The 22,443-nt window shown below is 46.7% G+C and overlaps 1 protein-coding gene across 7 annotated transcripts in view; it reads right to left on the bottom strand.

Annotated features, from left to right (window-relative positions):
• Window positions 1–6,376: 6,376 nt before the first annotated feature.
• TYW1B (tRNA-yW synthesizing protein 1 homolog B) overlaps window positions 6,377–22,443 on the bottom strand; it is a 104,890-nt gene continuing 88,823 nt past the window's right edge. For all 7 annotated transcript variants that reach the window (XM_014280309.3, XM_027806098.2, XM_055713670.1 and 4 more), the window contains 2 exons: window positions 21,040–21,207; window positions 6,377–8,399 (listed from right to left, as the gene is read on the bottom strand). In XM_014280309.3, coding sequence (XP_014135784.2) covers window positions 8,178–8,399; window positions 21,040–21,207 — 390 coding nt within the window. In that variant the 3' untranslated portion in view covers window positions 6,377–8,177. The remainder of the gene's footprint in view (window positions 8,400–21,039; window positions 21,208–22,443) is intronic.

Raw genomic sequence — 22,443 nt, 5'->3', positions numbered from 1 at the left:
TTGGAGGATTTCTCCCATCAGTATTTAACCACATTTTTTTCTAAGCAATTGCTGTATTCTGAATTTTGTCAAGGTTTTGGTGGTTGGTGGGGGGGGGGGGGGTTCTGGATTAATTTCTTCTTGTCATCAATTTTCATCTATCCTGATAAGGTTTTTTTGGTTTAGAAAATTTAATTTGAAAGATGCCACCAGTCACTATGCAACAGGGGACCTGAAGGTCTGGCTTCCCCTAGCTGGGGCATCCTGGCAGAGAGCACCCACCCGTCCCGGCAGCTGCCCGATGGGCTTGAGCCCACCCTGAAATGAGACGGGGAAGAATGTGAATATAGCACATCACTGAAACAGAAATTGTCCACAAGGAAAGACTATTCCCAGCTCTTCTTCCAGGTCAAACGTTCCTTTTTAGGTTGTGAAACCCTTGAAAAGTTTCCTTCTTCATTCAATAGAACAGTTTATTTTAAAAAAAAAAATCTTTAGTTACTTTGTTCCTTAAAAAAAACCCAGTTTAAAATACATCAAGGTAAAGTGTAGAAGAAAATAAAATAAAATAATACAACTAAGTCTCCCAAGAGATTTAATCTAAATTTCAAGGAAAATCAGAACTGAGCTTTTTACTATTTTGTGGAAAGCATGGGACCCCCAGGCCAGTGCAGCTGCTCCTGGCTGCTCTGGAACCTGGACCACATCGGCACGGCTGGGATGAGGGATTAGCTGCTCTAGTTCGTTCCTCAAGAAACCCTCCTGTTGTGGAGATGCAGCAAATTTTGGCATCTTCTCTGTTGCACCCTCCAAAATTTCCCAGTGGAAGTGGGAAGCCTTGTGCAGCACCTTCCCTATGTCTGCAGCATCCTTCAGAGGAGCCCGCAGCCACCCTGGGGGCTCTGTCATGGGGAATAACCATTTTGGATGTTTTTAATACACATATGGAACCGTGGCCTTGGCAGCCTGAAGACAGAGAGGCTGGGAAACAAAAAGGGAGAGGATGCTCCAGCCCTGGGATGGGGTGTTCCTGGGATGATGGGTGTCCCCAGGGTTGGGTGCTGCAACTAGGGAGGTGTATCAAGTGGCATTTTCAAGTCACCACATCGGGATTTTAGGGGTTTAAAAGGAAAAGGCCAGGTCAGGCTGTGAAAGGCAGTACAGGGAGCTCTGGCTACATCACTCCCTGGGGAGAGGGCAGAGGGTCAGCTGGGAACCAGGGAAAGTCACAGCTGGGGTGTGAGACCTCAGGGACAGCAGTGAGAACACAGGCCAGGCTTTTGTTAAAAAAAAAAGAAGAAATGGTAAAACTAACAGAAAGCCTGCTGCGACAGTAAATTATTTCCAGTCCAACATGAACAGCAGCTTCTGGGGGAAATGCTTTAAATCGCCAGACTAAAGATAACTGTTCCTGGCATCCGCCTCTTTGCATCTCCAGGGCCCTGCTGTGTCTCCGGCCACCCTCAGCATCAGCGGCTGCAGGACTTTGGGAGCCCTTCCCTGCCCCCCACCCGGGCCAGCACAGGCTCCCCCACCCCGGACACCCCCTGCCCTCTCCTGTGGCCTCACCTGGAGCTTCCCCACCTGCAGAAGATACCGACAGTTAATTTAAACCAGCGCTTTGCTCTGGGAGGTGGTTTATCACCACCTGTGACATCCTGTGAACACTTCCCAGCACTCCTGGGGTGGGAGATCATCTCAGCATCATCTCTTTGAGGACTGCTCATGAAATGGGGTCACCAGGACTGTACAAGCAGCAGCGAGACCTTTCCTTCCTCAGCCTTTCCAAGTAATAACGGAGGAAGGCATTGGGATGAAGCCAGAGGCTGGGATTTGTCTAAGCACCAAGGAGACAACCCAAGTATGGTGGCCCTGCTACGGGCAGCTGGAGGACGCAGCCACATGGGCTCATGCCCCACATGGGAAGGGAGACCTGGGCGCCAGGGATGGCATGGCGGATGGTGACAGTCATAAAATCAGCCCCGCTTCATGCTCTCACTGGCTTCAGCCTTGCCACTGCTTATCACATTTTGGGAGTCAACATTCAGACTGGCTGAAGGAGGGAATGATGCCTACTGCAGGTTCTCTGCCTCTTCCTAAATGGCCTATCACTGCTGGAAATGAGATCCAGGAGCTCCTGCCACCTCCATCCCTGCTGCAGCGAGCCATCGAGCCATTGCTGGTTGGTTTTGCTTGGCCAGGGAGGAGACAGAGAGAGGAGGAGGAGGAGGGGGGGAAGGAACTGGTGAGCTCTCACCTCTGGGAAAGCTCAGCTCCAGAAAAGCAAGGGCTTCCTTTAAAATATTTCCCCAGGATTAATTGCCTCCCCTTCATCGCAGCGAGCTGCTAGAGCAGCACATGTTCTCGCGGCTGGGTCAGGTCCCCTCCCGCGGGGCCCACAGCCTTTGCCAACTCAGTCTGCAGCTGATGGAAGGAGAAAGATGCCCTTCCTTCAATTAATTCAGATATCTTCTTCCTTTCCCCTCGAGGCACAATAGTGGCTCTAACACCATAAATGATTTAGGAGTGGAGCCAAAAAAAAGACAAAGCTGATGGATGACAACTCCCTGTTTAGGCGATGTTTTCCTGCTGGAGATTTTTGGAACCAAATATATTTATCCTCATTCAAAAATGAAACACAACCCCTGTCTCAAAGGACTCACCCTGTGAATCAGGGCACAAGGGCAGCGGGGCCGGACAGCGCCCGCAGCACGGCGAGGAGGGATGCCAGCCGGCACCGTGGAAGGAGGCGCTGGGCCAGGCAGATAAAGCCAGGGAGCAATTGAGGAGCCCTGTGCCCCAGTTCGAGTGGTTAAAATAATTTTTGCCCATCTTGCCTTCAGGGTGGAACCTCGTGAGCTTCCAGGTTGGCTGTTGAACCAACAGGTTCCTCTTCCCTGGAAACTGCACCCAGGAAGCACATTGTGCCCTGGCTTCGGGCAAACCCCCCCAAACCGGAGGAGTGGCAGGTCTTCAGGGGGTTCTGGGCAGCCCTGGGGGCAGCAAAGAGGGTGGAGACCCCCCTGCACCCCAGAAGCACCACAGGCACGTGCTCCTGGAGGGTGGCTCTGGTCCAGATCAAAACCTATGGAAAATGGGTTGGCATTACCCAGATATTGTCATATACATTTAGAATGATAGAGCATCAACATCACAAGAGCATAGGTTGATCCTGAAAACATGACTTTGGAGAGGTTTTCCCAGACTGGGATCCTGTATCGATCTCTAGCAGAATAGAAAAGATCTCATTTAACTAAGGATCACTTCTTTTCAGAGTGCATCCCATACCATTGAAGTTTCCCTGTGAAAAAAACACAACCCCCAGCCTGCATGAGCATCCTGGTGAGTGGCAATCTATTTTAAATCTAAAAGAAGTAATTTCAGGTGAGGTATGAAATGCTGCTGTTAGGAGAGTAGGTAAAAAAACCCCTCCCAGCAGAAGCAAAGCTCCCCGGCCCCAGCACACGCGGAGAACGACCCCCACAACTGCCTGCAGACAGCTGGAGCGAGAGCAGCAACCCACACCGCCTGGCTGGGTCTTCAGTTTAGCGTGTCCCTGAAATAGCTATAGATGGCGATTTATATTAAGTTGTACAACTGAAAGCTACTTGTGTAAGAGGATTGCTTTTGGATATGTGCGTTGAAAGATTTGCTTTAAGCACAAGGCAATTCAAGTGTAATTGCAAAAGCAAATCCTGCGCAAATTGCTCTCAGAGCAGCTTCCAGATGTCAAGATGGACCCCAGGAGGTTCAAGCAGGTAGGATGGGGCCGTGGTTACCATCCCGCCTGGTATTTGGGGGCAGTGTTTTCCCTCTAGCCACTGAGCCAGGGGAATTGTGATTTTTCTAAGATACCTCAGCTGCCCATCCCCATGGGGATGCCACGGCACTGGGCTCAGTGCAGGTCACCCACCTTGTCTCTCTCCACTATCTTCTTGGCTAAGCCCCGGTGGCGGTGGCCCCATCTCCAGGGCTGCAAACCAGCCTTCAGCACCTGCTCAGACAGTTGCCCCAGAGCCCAGGAGCACAGTGGGCGGGAAGGAAGGACTGAGGGAATGTGAGGATAGGGGGAGGACCAGGGAGAAGGATGGAGGGAACGTGAGGACACAGGGAGGACCAGGGAGAGGCCTCTTACAGCGCCAACAAGTTATTTCAACTGAGCCAAATGGCCCGTGGAGAAGCACTGTGTAATGGGGACAGCAGCAATTTGTGTGTCCCAAGGGGGCTGGAGAAGAAATAGTGCCAATACCACAGCACAGAGAAAACACACAGTTTTCTTTAGGGCTCCCCTAGGATTTCTAAGGGAAGGCACTGTCGGGGTTTTACAGAGCATTTTACATGAAGTGCTAACCACCACGGCAGCCGCTGAGGCCGGCAGCCCCAGGGCTCCGCTGGCACAGGGACCACCTCTGCCTGGGCAGCACCGGCTGCTACCAGGGCTCGGTGTGTAGGAACAAGGGACTGGGGTGCGCACTAGTGATTTATGGCTTCTTCACCTGTCAGGGAGGTGTGTGCAGCATGGAGGTGTCTGGCCCAGGAAGGAGGAATAGGTGCAGAAGAGCTGGCACCCATCAGGAGGAGTATTGCGGGTTATGGTGGACACCAAACACACCAGCCCAAAACTCCATCTGCACCCACACACAACTGATGCTCCAGGGTGAACAAGAGTCCCACAAAAAGCTCACGTCTTGCCTAAGCTGCCACTGACCTCATTTAACCCACCCCACAGGAGGCTGCTGATGAAGAGGCACTGAAATATCTGTGGACCTTTATTATTTATGGCATGAAGAACTTCCCTTCCCTTGGGCATGGCTACAGGAAGGTCCCCCATGCTCTACCTTTACAGAAGCTCACACAGAGGAACAAGGATAACCATCATCCCACAGCTGATCAGAAGAAAAGGAAGACCACAGCCTAAATGTGCACACCTGGTGGCTTGGGAGATGCCCTGAACAGCTGGCAGACATGGAGCCAGGCCTGCCAGGAGTCTTGCAGAGCACAGCTGGTGGCTGGAAAAGTCTCTGCACCTACTAAACATCTGTATTCAGGCAGCTGCATCTCACCCCTGGTATTTTCACTCGAACTGCATTAGTTCTGCAAAAATAAGCCCAGAAAAGTTTTTAACTCAAATGTGGTCCAACATTGGGAGCTGCTGAGAAGTCACTTCTTCCACACACCATCCCTCCCAGCAGAAACAGGAGTCGGAGAACAGGTCTTGCTAGAAATGTTTTTCCCATTAACGGCTTCAAATCTTTCAGCATGGAGCACCTGGGCCCTCCTGCGCTGCTAACCTTCAGCCCAAAGCCCAGATGGGAGTTAAATGGTATCAAACGTGACCAAGAGAACAGGGGAGCAACTGAGCAGAGGATGGGATTGCCCCAGTGAAGCCATGGTAGGAACACAACAAATCCTTCTCCACAAGGCAAAAGGAGAGCATCCTTTCTCTAGCCAGGTCTTTAAGGAAACCAAGTCCCTAAGACTCACTTCCCATTTCTTTTGAAAATATGGTCGGGAAAGCAAGAAGAAAAAGTAATTTTGGAAAGCCTGGTTGAAGACAGATGTCCACCGCTGAACCAAACACACAAAGATCCTCACCTGGACTTTTCATTGCCCTTAATGAGTCCATGTCTTTCTTCCACCATTCACTGAACAGCAGAAAGTACCACTAAGAACATAAAAAAAAACATTTTCAGGTGGAATAAGGCAATAAACAGGTGCCCTCCCAGATGAACTGGGCACTTGCCAGCTCCTGTGATTGGGGCTTTAAAGGATGAAGCACACAGAGACGTCTTAGCTAGGAAGCAGCACTAGCGGCTCAGATCTGATCTCACCATGAACTGGCTCATGCCAGGCACAGGTTCTGAGGTGGGTCACGATAGACGGAGGTCTGTGCACAGGGTCTCACCAGCCTTGCTGGGACACCTGAGACACCAAGCTCAGACTCCAGCCAGATGCAATCACGCAGCGCGGACATCTTGGGGCTGAGAGTCCCACAGCTGGACTTCGGTGATGCAACGCACACAAAGCGGCAGTATTACCGTGCCAGGTTTCTGCCGTAGGAACACGACTTGAAAATGTCCTGTCCTGCCTCAGGCCTTGCTGGTGCCACCTGTGTGCTGCTTGGCATTGGCTTGAGGAAGCATGGTAACTTCTGACCACCTCCAACCTCCATTCAGTGCTTTGGGGAGGGGAGCTGGGTGACCCACCTGTTAGAGCAGCCTGCCACCTGCCAAGCCCTCTCCATCATCTATGGGCACACACGTGCTCTCCCTTCCACTCCATATGCTATTAAGAAAAAAGAAAGATATTCTGCAACATTTGTGCTTTTGATCTCCTTAAAATCCCTTTAGCATCCCCTCTTACAAAGTCTTGCACAGCAGTGACATACCAAAAGGGCTCTAGGGAAAATTGCTTTATTTACTTTCTTCTTTAGAAACACTTTTAACAGTTTTAAGAAATGAAGTTCTTTTAAAAATAAATGAAATCACAACCTCAGGAACGCTCACCATCTACAGCACCATGAGTGCTGGGAGTTGCAGGCTTAGGGACCTCACCATTAAGGTGGGAGTGTTGTGAACACCTCCGATCTATGCTCTGGAGCTCAACAGGAAAACAAAAATGCTCCAGTGTGGTTGCACTTTCTTCTCCCCACCAGCTGACACTTCGGGGTCTAAATTAAAGCTATTTCTGCAGCTGGTTCAGCCAGCCACCTCTGCCGAAGGGCTTTAGCTGAAGCAGGTCAAGCCACCACGCAGCAGCCTGAGGAAACGGAGGAGCCTCATTGCCCACTGCCCTCCCACACGGCGGCCCATTCACCCCAAAAGGCTGGCTGGGCACAGCGAGGGAGGAGAGCAGCCACCGCACCCCGGGCCTCAGGGAAGCCAGCGGCAGAGGCACGGGAACCAGCTGGGAAGCAGTAGTGTTGTAGCCAAGTTCAGCCATTTGGCAACTGAAGGCACTGCCGGCCATCGGGGGTCTGCTCCAGGCGTCTGCACGCTGCTGGTTGGGGACTGCAGCAGACACAGATGTTGCATAAACAGAAAGGGAAAGGTTATCAACACATGAAAGCGGGGATTTTCCCAACAGAAAACCACCTGCTCTGCTCTCATTTAAATGCAATTTTCCAGCCAGCCTGCAGTGCCTCCGAACAGTGCCAGGCACAGCCCAGGGTCTCCAAAAGCAACACCCAGGGACACGTCACTGGACCTTGTGCCTAGATGCCACCTCTCCAAACTAAAAGAGTTGGTTTCTTGACACAAGAGATCTCAACTGGATTCAGGTTTTGTTTACATCAGACTACCGCCTCTACCCAAACCAGGAGCAACGCTGCTGACCTGCCTGGGTGAAGGAAGCCATCTGCTGATGCCCAGGGCTGCTAGCTCCCCACAGCATGTCCTCGCCGTGAGCAGAACACTGGACACACACAGCGGGAGCCTAACAGGCCTTTGAAGAATTATATGTGGTGTTTAGGGCTGCTGGGGGAGTGGGATAAAACTACTCAGAAAATATTCTTTGCCAAACCCATGAAACTGGAAGATATTTGGAGGGAGATCATAAGTTGCAGATGATATTTACAGGGGCTGTTACTTATACCATTTCCCAAGCTTTACCTTCTTGGGGATGGAATGGGGTTTTTATAGGAACTGGCACCAGTGTTTAAAACACATAAATCTTTGTTACTGTCTGTACAGTGATACTTCCAGCAGGGCTCAGGCTTTAAGATCCAGATCCGTCTGCAGTCCCACCTTCACAGGTCCAATCACCTCACAGCACTGAAATCCTCTTGGCACAAATCCGTATGGATGTGGTACGTATTGCTGCAGAGAGCTGGGTGCCACCACAGGCTGGGGACTCCTTGCAGCAGGGCACAGAATCACACGAATATTCCCCCTCCATTCCCAACTCCAAACACTCTTCACTATGGAGACCACAGCCACTGCTCCCCTCATCACACTGCCAGTTACGATAAATTGCTGGCATGCACCATTTGTGCTTTATCTTGAGATAGTATTATAAATATTTTCATCCAAAAAACTCTAAAAACAGGAGGGAGGGGTTAAATACAGGCTTCACCCTCCTTCTCAATATCAAACGTCAGAAAAATCTAGGCGAATAGGTCAAAATTGGTGTTAGCCTAGAAACAGAGATCAAAACTCAGCAGCCAGCCATCCCAGAGTTCAGTGAGCCCCAACTTAACCTCAGCACCCAGAGATGTCTCTTGCTTTGTTCTTCCGCTGGTATCTTACATCCAAGGGATCAAATCCCCTTTCTTTGGACCCAAACAGTGCCCAGCGAGGAGTTCTGGCTGCGTAATCAGCTGCTGTGAAATTCTTGGATCCACCGCTCCTCTCGTGCTCTCGCACCAGCTCCTGGAAGCGCTCGTAATTGATCCAGGTGCACCACTCACCATTGATCTTGAACTGGAAGGAAAAGAAACATGGTACTGAGCCAGGGAGCAATGAGTACCACCAAATACCACATTTCTACAAGACACTGGTTACCCAGCTGTAGTCTTTTTTTAATCTTCAAGCCACATTAAGGTCCAGGGGTAAAGCTATCCAGAAGCTAACACGGGATAACTGCTTTAATAGGAAAAAAAATAATAATCTAGGTGGACAAATACCCAGAACTCATTGTTTCTGAGCCACATTATAACCACACGGTTTGACACCACGCACAAATACAGGATGGCTGTTTTTCTTACAGCTTCAGCCATTTAGCGCTGTCTACCAGCTGTCTACAAGGGGTTGACTGTTGGGTGCTTTGCTGGGCCCTTCAAAGTACCAGATCCTACCACCACTTTGGCCCCACTTTGCCAGAAGAACAATTCCATGGTGCATCCCAAAGCCTTCCCAGGCATGTCTGCCCTTGCCAGGTGTCACTTATACCTGAAAGACCTTGGTTTGGAGAACTGGAAGAGCCCTGGAAGAAACATATAAATAACAGTGATAGCCAGGCACCCCTCGATAAACAGATCCTTCCAAGGCCAACCAAAACCCCTGTTCAGAGCATGTGACACTGACTCCAGACACCCACAGCCTAGCAAAATGGTAACAGGAGCAGTGCCAGAGCCATGTATTGTGGTGATTGGCATGGATTTGGTTCTTTGAAAGGGGCAAGAGGGCTGTGTTTGGGAACAGGGAAAGATAAAAAAAGTTTAAGGACACGAATCCTCTTTCCATACGAGAATTTTAAAATATTGTTTATTTTGACAAGCTGAAGCTGCATTTGTCTAGCAGACCTGCTCTGCTAATTTAGCAACATCCTTGACTGAATCCTCAAGCAGGATTTATCTGAACTAAGAGCTTATTATGCATTTCATCCCCACCCACCCACCCCCCAAAAAAAAAGAGGAAGACTGACTCCCTGTTTTTTTCAAAAACATAATGGCTATGGATTTAAAATGGCACTTGACTTTCTGCCCAAGAGCTAAAAGCTTTTTTGGTTGGAAAAAATGCTGACACTCACAAAATTTTGCAGTCAAACATTGCTAATGCTAATCTATTGCTGCCTGCATAATTACAATGAATTCTTGCAGGAGTCATCCTCTCCACACGGAGCAGAGATATCAGACTGCAGAGTCATAACAGTGGGGAACAAGTCTCACGGTAAATACACTTGCCCAACGCTCGCTCTTTACATGCCAAGGTGGAGGCCATGCTTCACTGAGGCAACACAGCCTCCCCAGTGTGTGCAGCCACCAGTAAAGCAATAGAGGAGACAACACGTCACCTGTAAAGCAGCAGGTCCCAAACAGGATCCAGGCTCAGGAGACTTGCACTTCCTTCACAGTGTGTGTGGAGGTGCTGGTGACGAGTTCACACACTGTGCATAGGACTACCTGTTCCCCCCAGATCTGATTCACTAACTCAGCAAATTCTTATGCAAACTTGGTGGGGGGGGAGGCCCACGACCCACCAACCAACCCACAGGATCCAGCAAAGCTTTTAACACACATGGCACACAGGAGAGCTGTTCAGCACACAGGCTGTTGAGCTTATTCCCACAATGGGTATGGAGCACTCCTAACAGGTCGGATGGGTCCCTAGATAGCCTTGAGGCCAACCAAGAGAAACCTAGCACATAAAGAACAAAAAAGCTGCCATCTGAACTCAGCTGAATAGGTAATTCAGCAAAGCCCCTTTCCTTGAAAGCTAATGGCATGCTCCAGTCTCCGGATGGAAGGGGGAGCTTGCAATGAGCTGTTAACCCTGTGGTCAAGAGTAGCTCAGCAAGAGCACCAAAGCCACAGGAGATACTGGTGCCACCCAGACCCGCTGAAACAAGGGTATGGACTGCAGCCACCATCCCCAACCCGAATAGTGGCATTGACATCTGCCTCTCCAGAATCTTAAAGTCAGAAACTGCAAGAAAACAGCATTCTATTACCTGCAGGAGACATTGAGAAGTATTCCTAGAAGCAGCCCTGCTCAGACCATTGCTGGTCAAACCAGTCAATGGTGATGCAGCTGCACTCACAACTGATTTAATTGGCAATGGGTGGGTAAAAAACCACCATCCCATGAATGGGCCGGCATCAGTGCTGGCATTCATCATCCACAGCAGCTTCAACATCAGTATGACACTATCACTGCCCAGCCAAGGGCAGAAGCGGTCTTGCACACGGATGAGCCTGACATGAGTTTCTGGGACACAATCAGATGGTTTCTCTCTTTTTAGAAGCAAACTATTCCCCACCCCCCCGCCATCCTCCACTCCCCACTGTATCATGCTGTGGCTGTATCTCACCAACATCAGCTGCTCTTCCATGGAGTTAGTGACCTCTGACAAGACTAGCAGCAGAAGGAAAGAAAACCGAAGATCTTCCAACACCAGCCCCTGAAAGTCCCCATCCCCTGCAGTCAGGCAGCTAAGCTTTCAGAGGCCACCGGAGGAAGCACAGCAGAGCGAGCAAGGATGCAGCTGGCCTGAAGGCAGTGGGCCCAGGCCCACCAGCTTTTGGGGCTGGGTTCTTGAGCAAGGTGGGACACAGAGGTGGCTTAGTGAGCGGCAGGAAGGGACCTCTGCCCTGTCCTCCCCTCATCACTCACTCCCTTTAGCATAAAGCACTACGTATGCTTTACTGGGGATAAAACCCACCAGGTTTGCATATGCATGTGCATTGCTCTGTGTCCTGAACTTTGGCTAGGTCACCAAAGTAAAATTTTAAGCTATTTAATTTTGACTCCATCTGAACGTGCAGCTCCTGGGACTGAAGAAAGCCATCAGGGCTAAGAGCAGTCTGCTGCAGACCAAGGCGACGATACCGTTCCCACCAGAACAACCAAATGAAGGCTGCCTGGGATTCATTACAAAAGAAGATTAAATAATATTAAATATTTTCAGTGCTGCAATAGCAGAGCTATAAAACACGAAGAAATGAGAGCAATCCTTTAAGTGTGTCATGGAAAGCAATTACTTCTGCTGAGGAATAAAAAAAATAGACAAAGATGGGGTGCAGGAAAACAGCCTCAATTACCCACAAGATTTATAGATTGGATTTTAACCATTTTGTGATTATTCATAAGTAACAAAAGATTTAAGACTCAAAATACTTTCACAACATTCATATAACCAGCGAGCCAATACTAAACATCAGTGTTATTTCAGACTAATGTGGTCAGGTTTTTTATTGAAATTTTCACTACCTGGTTAAGTCTTTTAAGATGATAAACACACTGGCAAAAGATAAATGGCTGAAACTTTTTTTTTTTTAAGCTAACATCATAAAAAAAAAAGTAATAAAGCTACTTCAGTTGGCTCTGAAGCCAAGCTGCATTGCCTGGAAAGGCAAACTTGCCCACCCTGAGGGCACTTTACTTGAGCAGCGAGATGATACAGGAGCCAGGGCATGCCTTTCCCTCAGAGCTCATGCTCCCAGAGTCCCTCACTCTGGTCCCCAAGCTCCAGTCCCCATGGTCCCATCACCAATTGCTCCCTACAGCACTGCAAAACCTGCCTGATTTCTGCAGATCACACAGCCAGGGCAAGGAGCTCTGCCCCTAGCAGGAGTTAATGCTGGGAAAATGAGGAAACTCATAACAGCCTTCAAGCCCAGAAAAGCAGATCTAGGTGTGATGCTGGACCATGACTGGGGACGTGTGTCCAGGGGTTACACACCTCTGCCTGGACTGGGACAGCTGGACCCAGGGGAGCCACAAGGCAATGGTGCAAAAGGATGGAGCTACCTACGTGGGGTTGTGCTGTCCATGAACATCGCCAGCCCCTCTAACAGTCTATAGCAAAACTAGTATATATACAGCAAAGACAACCGGGAGCAAGGACTAAAATAGAGAGGCAAGTTAACTGGGAGCACCAACAGAGCATGGCTAACACCTCCCTTTTCTCTTACAACTCCCAAGAGTGGATACGAACAGGAAATTTCTTTAAATTATCTTTTGTAGTAGGTTTACAGCAGCTCCAAATGATGCTGTAAGCAGAGAGAGAAGCTTCTTGCTACAGAAACCCATCAACATTCATGGAGGAGAAAAGCCACACTACATATTTCTTTTCTTATCAACATATTTGCATAAGCAATTTTGGGGGGGAGGGAGGAATGTATGCATATATTGAGGACAATATAGTAGTACAATTTACTACATTTCTCCAGACATGCATAACTGCTGAGAAATAAACACGAGGTTTATGCAAAGGGATAAAATAGAGGAGAGGCAGAGACAGTGACACATGAAATGCTAACACTGAAAAATGGAAGTCAGCCAAAAATCAATTAGTTTGTCCTAAACAAGGATAATGTTATATTTTCTTCAGAGAAAAACACACTGAAATGGGGTGGCTCCTCTTCATCCGTTCACTCTGATCTTTCTCCACACAAAAATATGAATGTATTTTCAGGAAAGGACTAAACAGTATGGGCTACCTAAGAGAATAAAACCTAGAAGTGGGGCAAAGCCTGCTGTGGCTCCTTGCAGACCTCATCCTTGCAGAGCAAACCCTGGGCTGGAAGGACAGAGGCTGTCCCTGAGGCAGAGACGACCCACGGGAAACCTTTCTCTGTGTTTCTCTGTGTGATGAGCTGTGTTGCAACGCAGCATCCCCAAGGAGCAGAGGGAAGAACTGGGAAGAGAAAGCAGAGCTTTGGGTCTTGCAACAACTACTCTTTAATTACTTGAGGACACGAAGATTTAGTATTTCAACAAATAGATTCTTCCCCAGGCAGATGCACAGGGTCTAATAGTTAAACACGGCAGTTTTACACGTTGCTTTAAAGACCACACAAAAAAGTAATGTGGGAAGCAGGGAAAACAGCATGTACTTCAGTTGCAGGGAGGCACAGAACTGGCGTAGCGTCATACAGGAGGGCAGGGAAAGCCCACTGCTCCTCTGATGCCTTTTTAGTTATGGTTTCCAGCATTTTAAAACCTGTCTTTGCCAAATGTTTCAGTCAACACTTATTTTGGTTTGCACATAGCATGAGACATTAAAGGAGCATTTTGCAAAAGCAAGTCTCAGTAACTCGGCTTTTGTAAGGCCAGCAGGTCTGACGCTTCCTAGTCCGCAGTTACATCCCATCCTGAAAAACAAATTAAACCCAACTGCCAGCTCTGCTCTTAGACATTCAGAAATGATTAAGTCCTTCCCCCTGCCTAAGCACTGAAATCCCAGCCAAGCAACACAAGCTGACAGCTCACACGGGGGCTCTGTGCTGCTGGCATGCCTTGCTCCCTGTCTCTCCCCACAGAGTGGCTGGATCCAGCACTGTCTTCACAGCCCTTTCCTGGCTGCCACATGCAAACCAACCCTCAAGTGCCAACAGCAGTGCTGCTGCCCATGGCTTTGGTGAGCCAGGGCTGCAAGATGCAGTCAGTGTTGCATGCTCTGTGTTGCAGGCAGGGGGTTGCTTTCACAAAAAAAACCCACCCCAAAAAACCCCAACACAACCCCACCCCAAGAAACCCCAACACAACAAAGAAAACCAACAACAAAAAAATTGTTTTGTGCACAAAGACTTTACGGGAGGTAATGCATTCACAGTCCATCAAACATTACAGTCCCTGCGGAGCCTGAGCATTTAAACACAGAGGGATTTAAACAGGCCCAATACTACATCCCATTTATATTCCTTCTTGAGAAGAAAACTTATCTTTGAATTATCTTTGGAGAAGCAGTCAGGATATCCTCAGTCTGTTTTTCAGTGGCTTTCCTTGAAATATTTTCTTTGTTGAGCTTAAATACATTCTTTTGCTATTAAGGAAAAGCATTGTCCTCAGGAGATGGAGAGTGGCTTTGCACACAGGTCTTAAGCAGATGTATTTATAATTCCATGCTTACATAACTATGTGGTCCTGAAATTCAAAAACTTGTTTTCAAGTATCCACACAGCCTCCTGCCAGCTGTGCAGACTGTCCATCTCAAGCCAGGTGAGCTCACAGCCCACAGGGTCACTGAAGACCACTTGTCCCCACACTACAGGGGTTATATTAATGGTATTTTGAGATTAAAAGAAAAAAAAAATCTGTGGTAGAAATGCTTCTCTCCTTAGAAGCCGTGGTAGCAGCTGGTACCACTCAGGAGCATCAAAACACCACAAGTTTTATCAATCTGCAGGGATACATGTTATTTATTATATATTTTTTATTTTATCTATATAACTATATATTAACAATATATATTTTAACATATATTGATATATATGCAGCCAGGATGCACATGAAGTCTTCATATATAAATTAAAAAATATATATTAATAGTATATATTAAAATACATATTACCACATATGCAAAAATAAATCCGTCCCGGCTACTTTTCATACTGGCTGCAACTGGCCATGTGGCAGGGCAGTAGTTAACACCCAACATCCCTTTTATTTCCTCTTACATTTTCATTGTCAGCAAAGAGACCAGGAGACACTTACAGACCCCAGGTCTGCTACAGCACGTCGGTCTCAAAGGAACAGCACAAAGCTTGCGGAGAATCCCTCTATGAGCCACATCCACACATTCAAGTGGGCTAACGTACACATCTGGCTTTTCTATAATGGACAGACAGAAGTCTCATGAACCATCTAGATGGTGCAGCTGGGCTCTCGCAGTCAGCAGGAATTTAAATACTGCAGCAGCTGAGGCCATACGTGAAGCTGGGGGGGTAGGTTCATCCCGCTCTCACTGTGACTGACCTGCCAGTCTTTACCTTTGTGATTCCCCTTCTGAAAAATAAAATCACATCTTCCCACTCCACTTCCGAGTCATTTGGCTTATAAGCAGTTCAGACCACTGGTACACAAAACAGGAGATGCCCAAGTAGAGGGTAATGCCGTGTCAAATGTGTTACTTGGGAATTAGTTACCACTCCAGATTTGCAATGCAGCAGCTTTCAGCTGCTGGTCTTCAATTGCTGGTCTCCACCACCAGCCACTTCTCCGGGCATGACATCAAAAAAGGCTTCTGTAAAGATGATCTTGATGGCTCAAATCCTAGCTCCTTAATTTAAATTTGAAGGCTGCCCATCATTGCAATAAACAAAACAGCTTTTACACTGTCACACAGGGTATTATTAAACAGATCATATATAACGGGAGTGCAAAGCACTTACATTATGCAACCGCGATGACTATTTTCACCACCTGCCAGTATGAAGCTCTCCAAGTCAAACAAATAATTCATTGAATTATTACACACAGTTTCTCACCTAATTAAGGCTCACAATTATTTAAGGCTCCCTTTGTTTGACAGTGGAAGTGACTGAAATTGAGTCACTCAGGAAAAGAAGAAATATTGTAGAATAATTAATCTTAACAGGGTCATATTGCTTGTTAAAAAACTAAAATCTTTTGTTTTTAATTACCACTTGTAACCTCAGGCTTTAGGGGGAAGAAATAAAGATTAAGGTGGTTATTAAGTTACAAATGCATGCAACAGAACAGCACAGGGGCATGCAGAGGCAAGTCTCACTACATGCTGTGTCCATGGGGCTAAATGAAAATCTGCAGGGACACCAAGCCCTGGGAACAACAGAGTTTTAAACTCCTCAGCAACGTTGCAGACAGTATCTATGAACAGTTAACAGTACCGAAAGTTTCCATCAATTTTAGATGGGAACAAAAAGTAGCCTTGCAGTTATATGTTCAGTGAATTAAATAAGTGCTCATTAGCAATCAGACATCTTACAGTAGATGAAACACCTTCTAAAGCTGGCAACTAGAACGCCTGGAAATGGGATCCGCTGTTGTGTTTTTCAAGAGAGTGAAACCAAAAGGCAACACGAAACCAACGCTGACCCGACCTGCGCAGCTGAGCAGGCACTGTCCCCCACCAGTGCTGCATGGCCCCATGCCCGTGGGACCAGTCCTCTGCAACTCGTTAGCTTCTATTTATTATATCTAATCTCGCATGAGTTAGTCTAAAGAAAAGATTCATTATTGCAGATATTTTTTTTTAATCCCTACCCACTGCAGAGCAGAACATCTCATCTGCCAATTAAGCCAGGGCTACAACCAGACAGTTTTAATTCCAGTGGATGAAAAATGGATTACTTCAGCACAACTGTGATCATCTTTTAATAACTAACAGATCAAGCACAGCAGAGCCACCTTCCTATTTGGAAGGAGACAACGGAAAGAAAAAAACCTTCAGGAAACGTAACACTCATACTCATGCCTGCACTAAGGCTATTCTTTGGCTACTGAGACACCTTGTCCTCAGCTGGGGAGCAGCGTCATCCCCTGCATCTGCTGCAGACACAGGGATGTGGCATCTACTCAGTGACCTGAAGCAGCAACTCCAGTTTGCTTTCCCCCTTTCACAGTAACGCTGTCACAGGTACAGGGTAACTGATGGGTGAGCAGGCAGAGAACATGACCCAAATTCTGGATCTGGGATGCTTGATCACAAGAACAGTTTATGCTCTCCGAATGATTTGCAAGGCAGGAAGGAAATAAAGTGTGATGGACTATTTTTCTGTAATATAACCCTTGTTAGTCAATCTGCAGCTGGTAGTTAAGTGCTTCCTTTTCCTCCCTAAATATAGATGAAATGCTCAGCATGGAACAACTTCAACGCCTTTCACCCAACCTCTCAAGCCTTCTGCAAGTGCAGCCAGGATGCACGTGAAGTCTTCATGTCCCATCCAAGCCTCCACAGTGCAGACACAGGCCGTGCTGGAAAACCCGGTGGGAAAGAAAAGGCTGATTCCCTCTTTGCTGGGAAGATTTCTTGGTTGATGGAGAGTGATGAGCACCTTCGGTCAGGCTACTATCTTCTCCCAACTCATTTCAGTTCAAACTAACCACGACACCTGCCTCGGAGGTACCCTGTGTAACCTCAGCACTGCATTTTGATTATGGAAATGAAATGATCACAAGGACCTTCCTAAAATCATCTACCTTGGGTCATTTTGTGGATGCCAGGCTCACACTGCCATGCTGGAGAATGCAGTGCTAACCCAGACCACGTCAACCAGGGAAATAATCCAACTGGTGAGGCAAGGGAAGTTTGGGACACAAGACTGCCTCCACACCACAAGGGAACATCTGGATCCAGGCTATGGACTTGGATCTGCTTCTGGAAGTCAGGTGTACCCATTTATTAAGGTAAAAAAAGAACAATGGCAGCCACCCTTCTGAACCCACCAGCCTTTCATTTCATCCTGCTAAGTGAGACATCCAAAGACAGCAAAAAGCAATGGGATTTCAGAACTATTCCCTGTGCCACGCATAGCTAATTGACACAGAAATCAATCCCAGCATCACGGGTGAGAGGCAGGGATCCTCACACCTACTAGAAAACTTGCTAAGGACCAGAGCGAGCAGCTAGGACACAATACAAACTGAACTAACGAGAAACTTGTGGCTGTAAAGCAACAGGGAGAATGTAGCTGGAAAACAACCCACTTGCAAAAGCAAGGTAGATATTTAAATGAATGTAATAGAAGAGAATTGGCAGGCAAGCGTTTTAACACAATGGAGAAAGTGGTAAACACAAAGCAAATTCAACAGACCAAGGCAGAGGGGTTTAGTCTATAAATTACTAAGATGCTAACTTTCACTCAAAAAAATCTTTGCTTGCAAGGCAGCTGCAGCACATTCCCCCTTCTTAAGCACTTGTTATGGTTGTCCTGAGGATACACTTATGGTTACAATCCAGGAAAAACAGCGCCTAACATCTCTCTGGAAAAGGTTACTCGAATTAATTGTTAAATGATAAAGCTGCTGCTGTCTCAGTATCTCAGCCATTAGTTCAACAGTGCTGTAATAAATTAAGTTTTTGTACCGTGGTGTTTATAGGATTTGCTACAAAGAAACAGTTACTCAAGAACTTAGCCCTATCGCCACAGAATCAGAAAGGATGGAACCAAAACACACTGGGCACCTCTCAAGAATAGATGGAAACCTGTATGTGGAGGGGAGCAGAAAGCTGGGAGGAAGATGCAGGAAAGGCAGGGAAGAGGAGCTCTCCCACCCATGGGAGCCCAGACCAAGCCAAGGAAGGGCTGCACTCAAGCCTAGCTCTCCTTGCTTGTCCTTCAGGCTCAAGCAGCTGACACCCAGTTGGAAACAAACACCAAAAAACAACAACAAAAAAGTGGAAATACCAGTAACTAATGGTTTCTCAGGTTATGGTGAGTGAGGCACAGGCATTCTCTGTGTTATTTTTTTAGGCTCTATGAAGGGTAACTGGAAAACAAACATTTTACTGTAAGGTTTCAAGTTATGAGATTTTTTTTAAGGTCTCCTGGGATAGCGCAGGAGTGCCAGATCCAAAGCTCTTTGCGGTGAAGTGGGACATATCTCACGTCCTGAGACTCACCAAGTCCTGAAGGCTCTCACAAGCACCTCACCTGTAACTGCAGAAAGACTCAGACACCAGGAACCCACTCCTGGTCAGCAGGGTGCATGTGCCTGCACGCGTATGTGGGAAGAGACTTGGAAGCCCAATAATACACTCTTTGAGACACTGAGGTATCCTGAAAATGCAACAGCTCTAGTCTCTGTATCACCTCTTGATTTCCCGAGAAAAGAAAATAACACCAAACGTACAAACTTCAGTTTCCTCTACCTAAAATCCCCTGTTTCTACCTAAATCCCTGGGCTTAAGAGACATCAGAGCCGACATTCTAAACTATCACTCATCAGGTAAGCATATGCCCATCAACGACTCTCCATAAATCAGGAAGCAGTGGCTGCAAGCAAGCAGCATTATTTCTCTGACATTTTCAACTTTTTTATACAGGCTGGCATTTCAATATTGGCATTTAAAATTAATATGAGCACTGACCACCTCAAAACTCAGACCTAGAAGAACACAGTGAAATAAATCACATTTCCTAATGATTTTTATTACCATCTTCTTGCAACTCCTTAACTTTTTTAAGATACCTTTGATTTTGCAATTAATCACTAGTTTGACTGTTCCCAGAGTACAGGTTTGCTGCAAATAATATACACTGACAAATTTTATTCTCCACTGGAGCCTGAAATTCAAAATTAAATGTAATAGAAATAAATTTATTTTTTATTAGTTATTTTAGTACTGAGTATAAACTGTTTCCAAAAGACACCCTCTCCTAATGGCTTTGGAAAGCAAAGCAGCTGTTGAATTCCTCCTGGGCCGGTATCAATCTATTCTTGTTACTAACAGTGTTACTTAAATTATGCATCAAGAAGTTCGGTGGCAATCTGTTTCCTTTCTTTCCCTGGGCCCTTCACTTCAGAACGGAAAAGAGTATTTTGCAATCAAGGATTTGCTCAGGCACAGTTGCCAGTGGCAACAACCAAGACAAGACTGTAAATAAAGCAACTTTAAATAAAGCAACTTTAAGGTGAATTAAAAGAAAAATAGTGCCAGGTATCCCATTTTCCTCTGCTCTTTTACAGCTGTTCCCATAAAACTGCAAATTGCAAGTAACAGTTTTGTAACTGTGCAGAAGTTTTCAACAATGAAATTCTAATAATGCTCAAATGTGGCTTTAAAATGTTTTGGAGCTTTTGCAAATGGCGATTTTAACTAGTTATTCCCTGCACGTACTGTGAATCACCTCCCATGGAAATCCCTACACCACCACTCACTAAAAGCAGCTCCCATTTAAGCAAGGGACATGAGAGCGCTCGTGACTTCAACCACAAGCAAAGAATATGCAAAGAGAAAGATCATCACAATTAGCATAATAAGTAGCTGCTCCACTAGTTGCCTAGCTAGCACATTATTAAACACTTTTATTCTTTCTATTAAGCTTTTCTGAAGCTCAGAAAGCAAAATTGTACTTGATATTTTTCATATCCAGCATCCTTTAAATCTAGTATTTTTTTGGCGTTGCACTTTATTTCAAATTGTGTTGATGGTATTTAAGAAGGAACCCAAGTTTCAAACAAAATGTTTTCCACACAGGCTGTTGAAACACGCTTGGCCTGTGAGGCACTCCAATTGCATAAAGGGATGCTGGACTGGTGTCACAAGGCAGCACCACTACTTCTTCTCCATCATTAAGATGGAGAACGCATGTAATTGTTCTAGCTGCTTCGTTTGTCCTGCAAAAGAGTTTTGCAGAAAGGCAGCTCCAGTTCAAAAGGAAAACATCCTCTGTTAACTCTGCCAAAATTATTTCTCCAAAGGAAGAAATACACATTATCTTAACTCTGACTAAAGGGAAGGATGTTCTATAAATTTCTATAAAGTTCTAGCAGGCATCACGAAGATGCAGAAGAGGAAAAGCACAACACTAGCCTATTCTGGTGTAACTTTCTCAGCAAGCTGTCTATGCCACTGAAAATCATCATGAAAATACAGAAACAAGACAAAGCCAGCTGACCCACCTAAGCAAGATTTGTTCTTGCCTTTCTCAAAATGCAAAGCGAGTGTGACAAAGCACAGGAGATACTTGCTTCTTGTCTGGATCCATGGGAATGCTGCGAGTTACCACGAAGAGCTGCAACCTGTAGTGGCTTCAGTAACTATTCCACAGCATGCTCTGCAATATACGCTAATGCATTTTTTTCCCCCAAGAAAATATCCAGCTAACTCTAGAGAGAGTATGTATTGGAACAAGGCAATTGTACAACACTTCCAAGAAGATATGGTGCCGCTATCGCACCCTGACAGTCTCACCTTTTTATGAGCTACCAGAAGACAGTTTGAGTGTTCGTGCTCGCATGCAATTTCATAGTCGGGGATGAGGTCTGCCAGCTCCTGGACAAAGCGCACCACCTCCTCGTGCCAGGGGACGTTGACCATGGTGAGGCTGCTGGCTGAGCTTTCACCGCAGTATGTCATGCCCTGAAAAGAAATACGGAAATCAGAGTCAGCTTAACCCTTCACAAGCTCAGGGCAGCACTGGCATCAGTCAGAGCAAACCCTGGCAACAGTCTGCTCTGTCCTCCCCTTCACGCTGTATCTTATGGAAAGGTAACAAATTTGAAGATGGCATTAAAAACAAACAAAAAAAAAAGAGAGAGAAATAAATCTGCCTCTCCCTCAGTGACCATCACCAAACCACTGTGTGCCTAGGCTTCTCCAGCAGAAAAAACACAGGTTAGTCCTTATTGTGGAAAGCAGCTTTAAAACCATGCAAACAGAGGATGTTCGTGCTGCTCCTGAGCCACCAAAGGCCCTTTGAATAAGTCACTTGGTCTTAAAACACGACATGCCTGAAAGAAAGTCTCGTGAACATCCAATGCAACAAGTCAGCATGACACTTCTAGAGATACCTGTCCTATGTGCCACAGAGATAAGGACCTTTCCCCTTCCAAGCCAAGGCTGTGATTTCTGCCACTGTCCTCTAGTATTCATATAAATCTCATTCTGGCCCCTCGTAAAACTCCATGGGGATAAAAGCATCTTCCCTGGGCTCAAAAACAGAGTTTCCCCAGAAAAAACAGGGCTTTGCTTCTGCCCCTCTGCTCATCTAAGCTGTTTTTGTGCAGTAGCCAAGCACCTAACAATCCTTAACAAAGCCAGGAAGTCAACATCTTCGAGAGGGACATGTTCCTACCCTCCTTTTACAGCCTGGAAAAAAGGGAGACAAGATTTGCACAGGCCATGGGGCAAGCTGTAGGGGAGGAAAGACAGCCGCCCTGGACAGCATTGTGGCACTGCTGGAGCTTCATCTTTCTAACCCAGCCTGCCTCGCCTCTGGTCTGCTCCTCTCCATGGCAGCACTGCTCCTCTGACTTCCAGTTAACAAGACTTACAAGACTGTAAGAAAATTTCAAGGCTTTGTAGGTGCTGCTCTTTGTTGTTCGTTCATTCCTTGGGAGGCAGAAATAACCCAGTTGCTCAGCAATGAGCTTGCTGTTCAGAGGTGACCACAGCATAGACCACAAAAGCTGGTTTGCTGCTGGCTCTGCTGCTGCATCCAGCGATTCCAGGTTCCACCAAGATCCTCAACACTGGCGTGAAAGGATGAACACAAAGCCTCATGCGGCCACATGCTTCTAGAAACCAGGTGGAGAACTCTGCCCAACCTCCTCCATCTAAAGTAACACAAGTTGCCATTTCCAAGATAGTTCTTTA

This window comes from Falco cherrug, chromosome 1, assembly GCF_023634085.1.
Source record: "Falco cherrug isolate bFalChe1 chromosome 1, bFalChe1.pri, whole genome shotgun sequence".
Classification (NCBI taxonomy): Eukaryota; Metazoa; Chordata; class Aves; order Falconiformes; family Falconidae; genus Falco; species Falco cherrug.
This window is presented reverse-complemented; position numbering and strand designations above follow the sequence as displayed.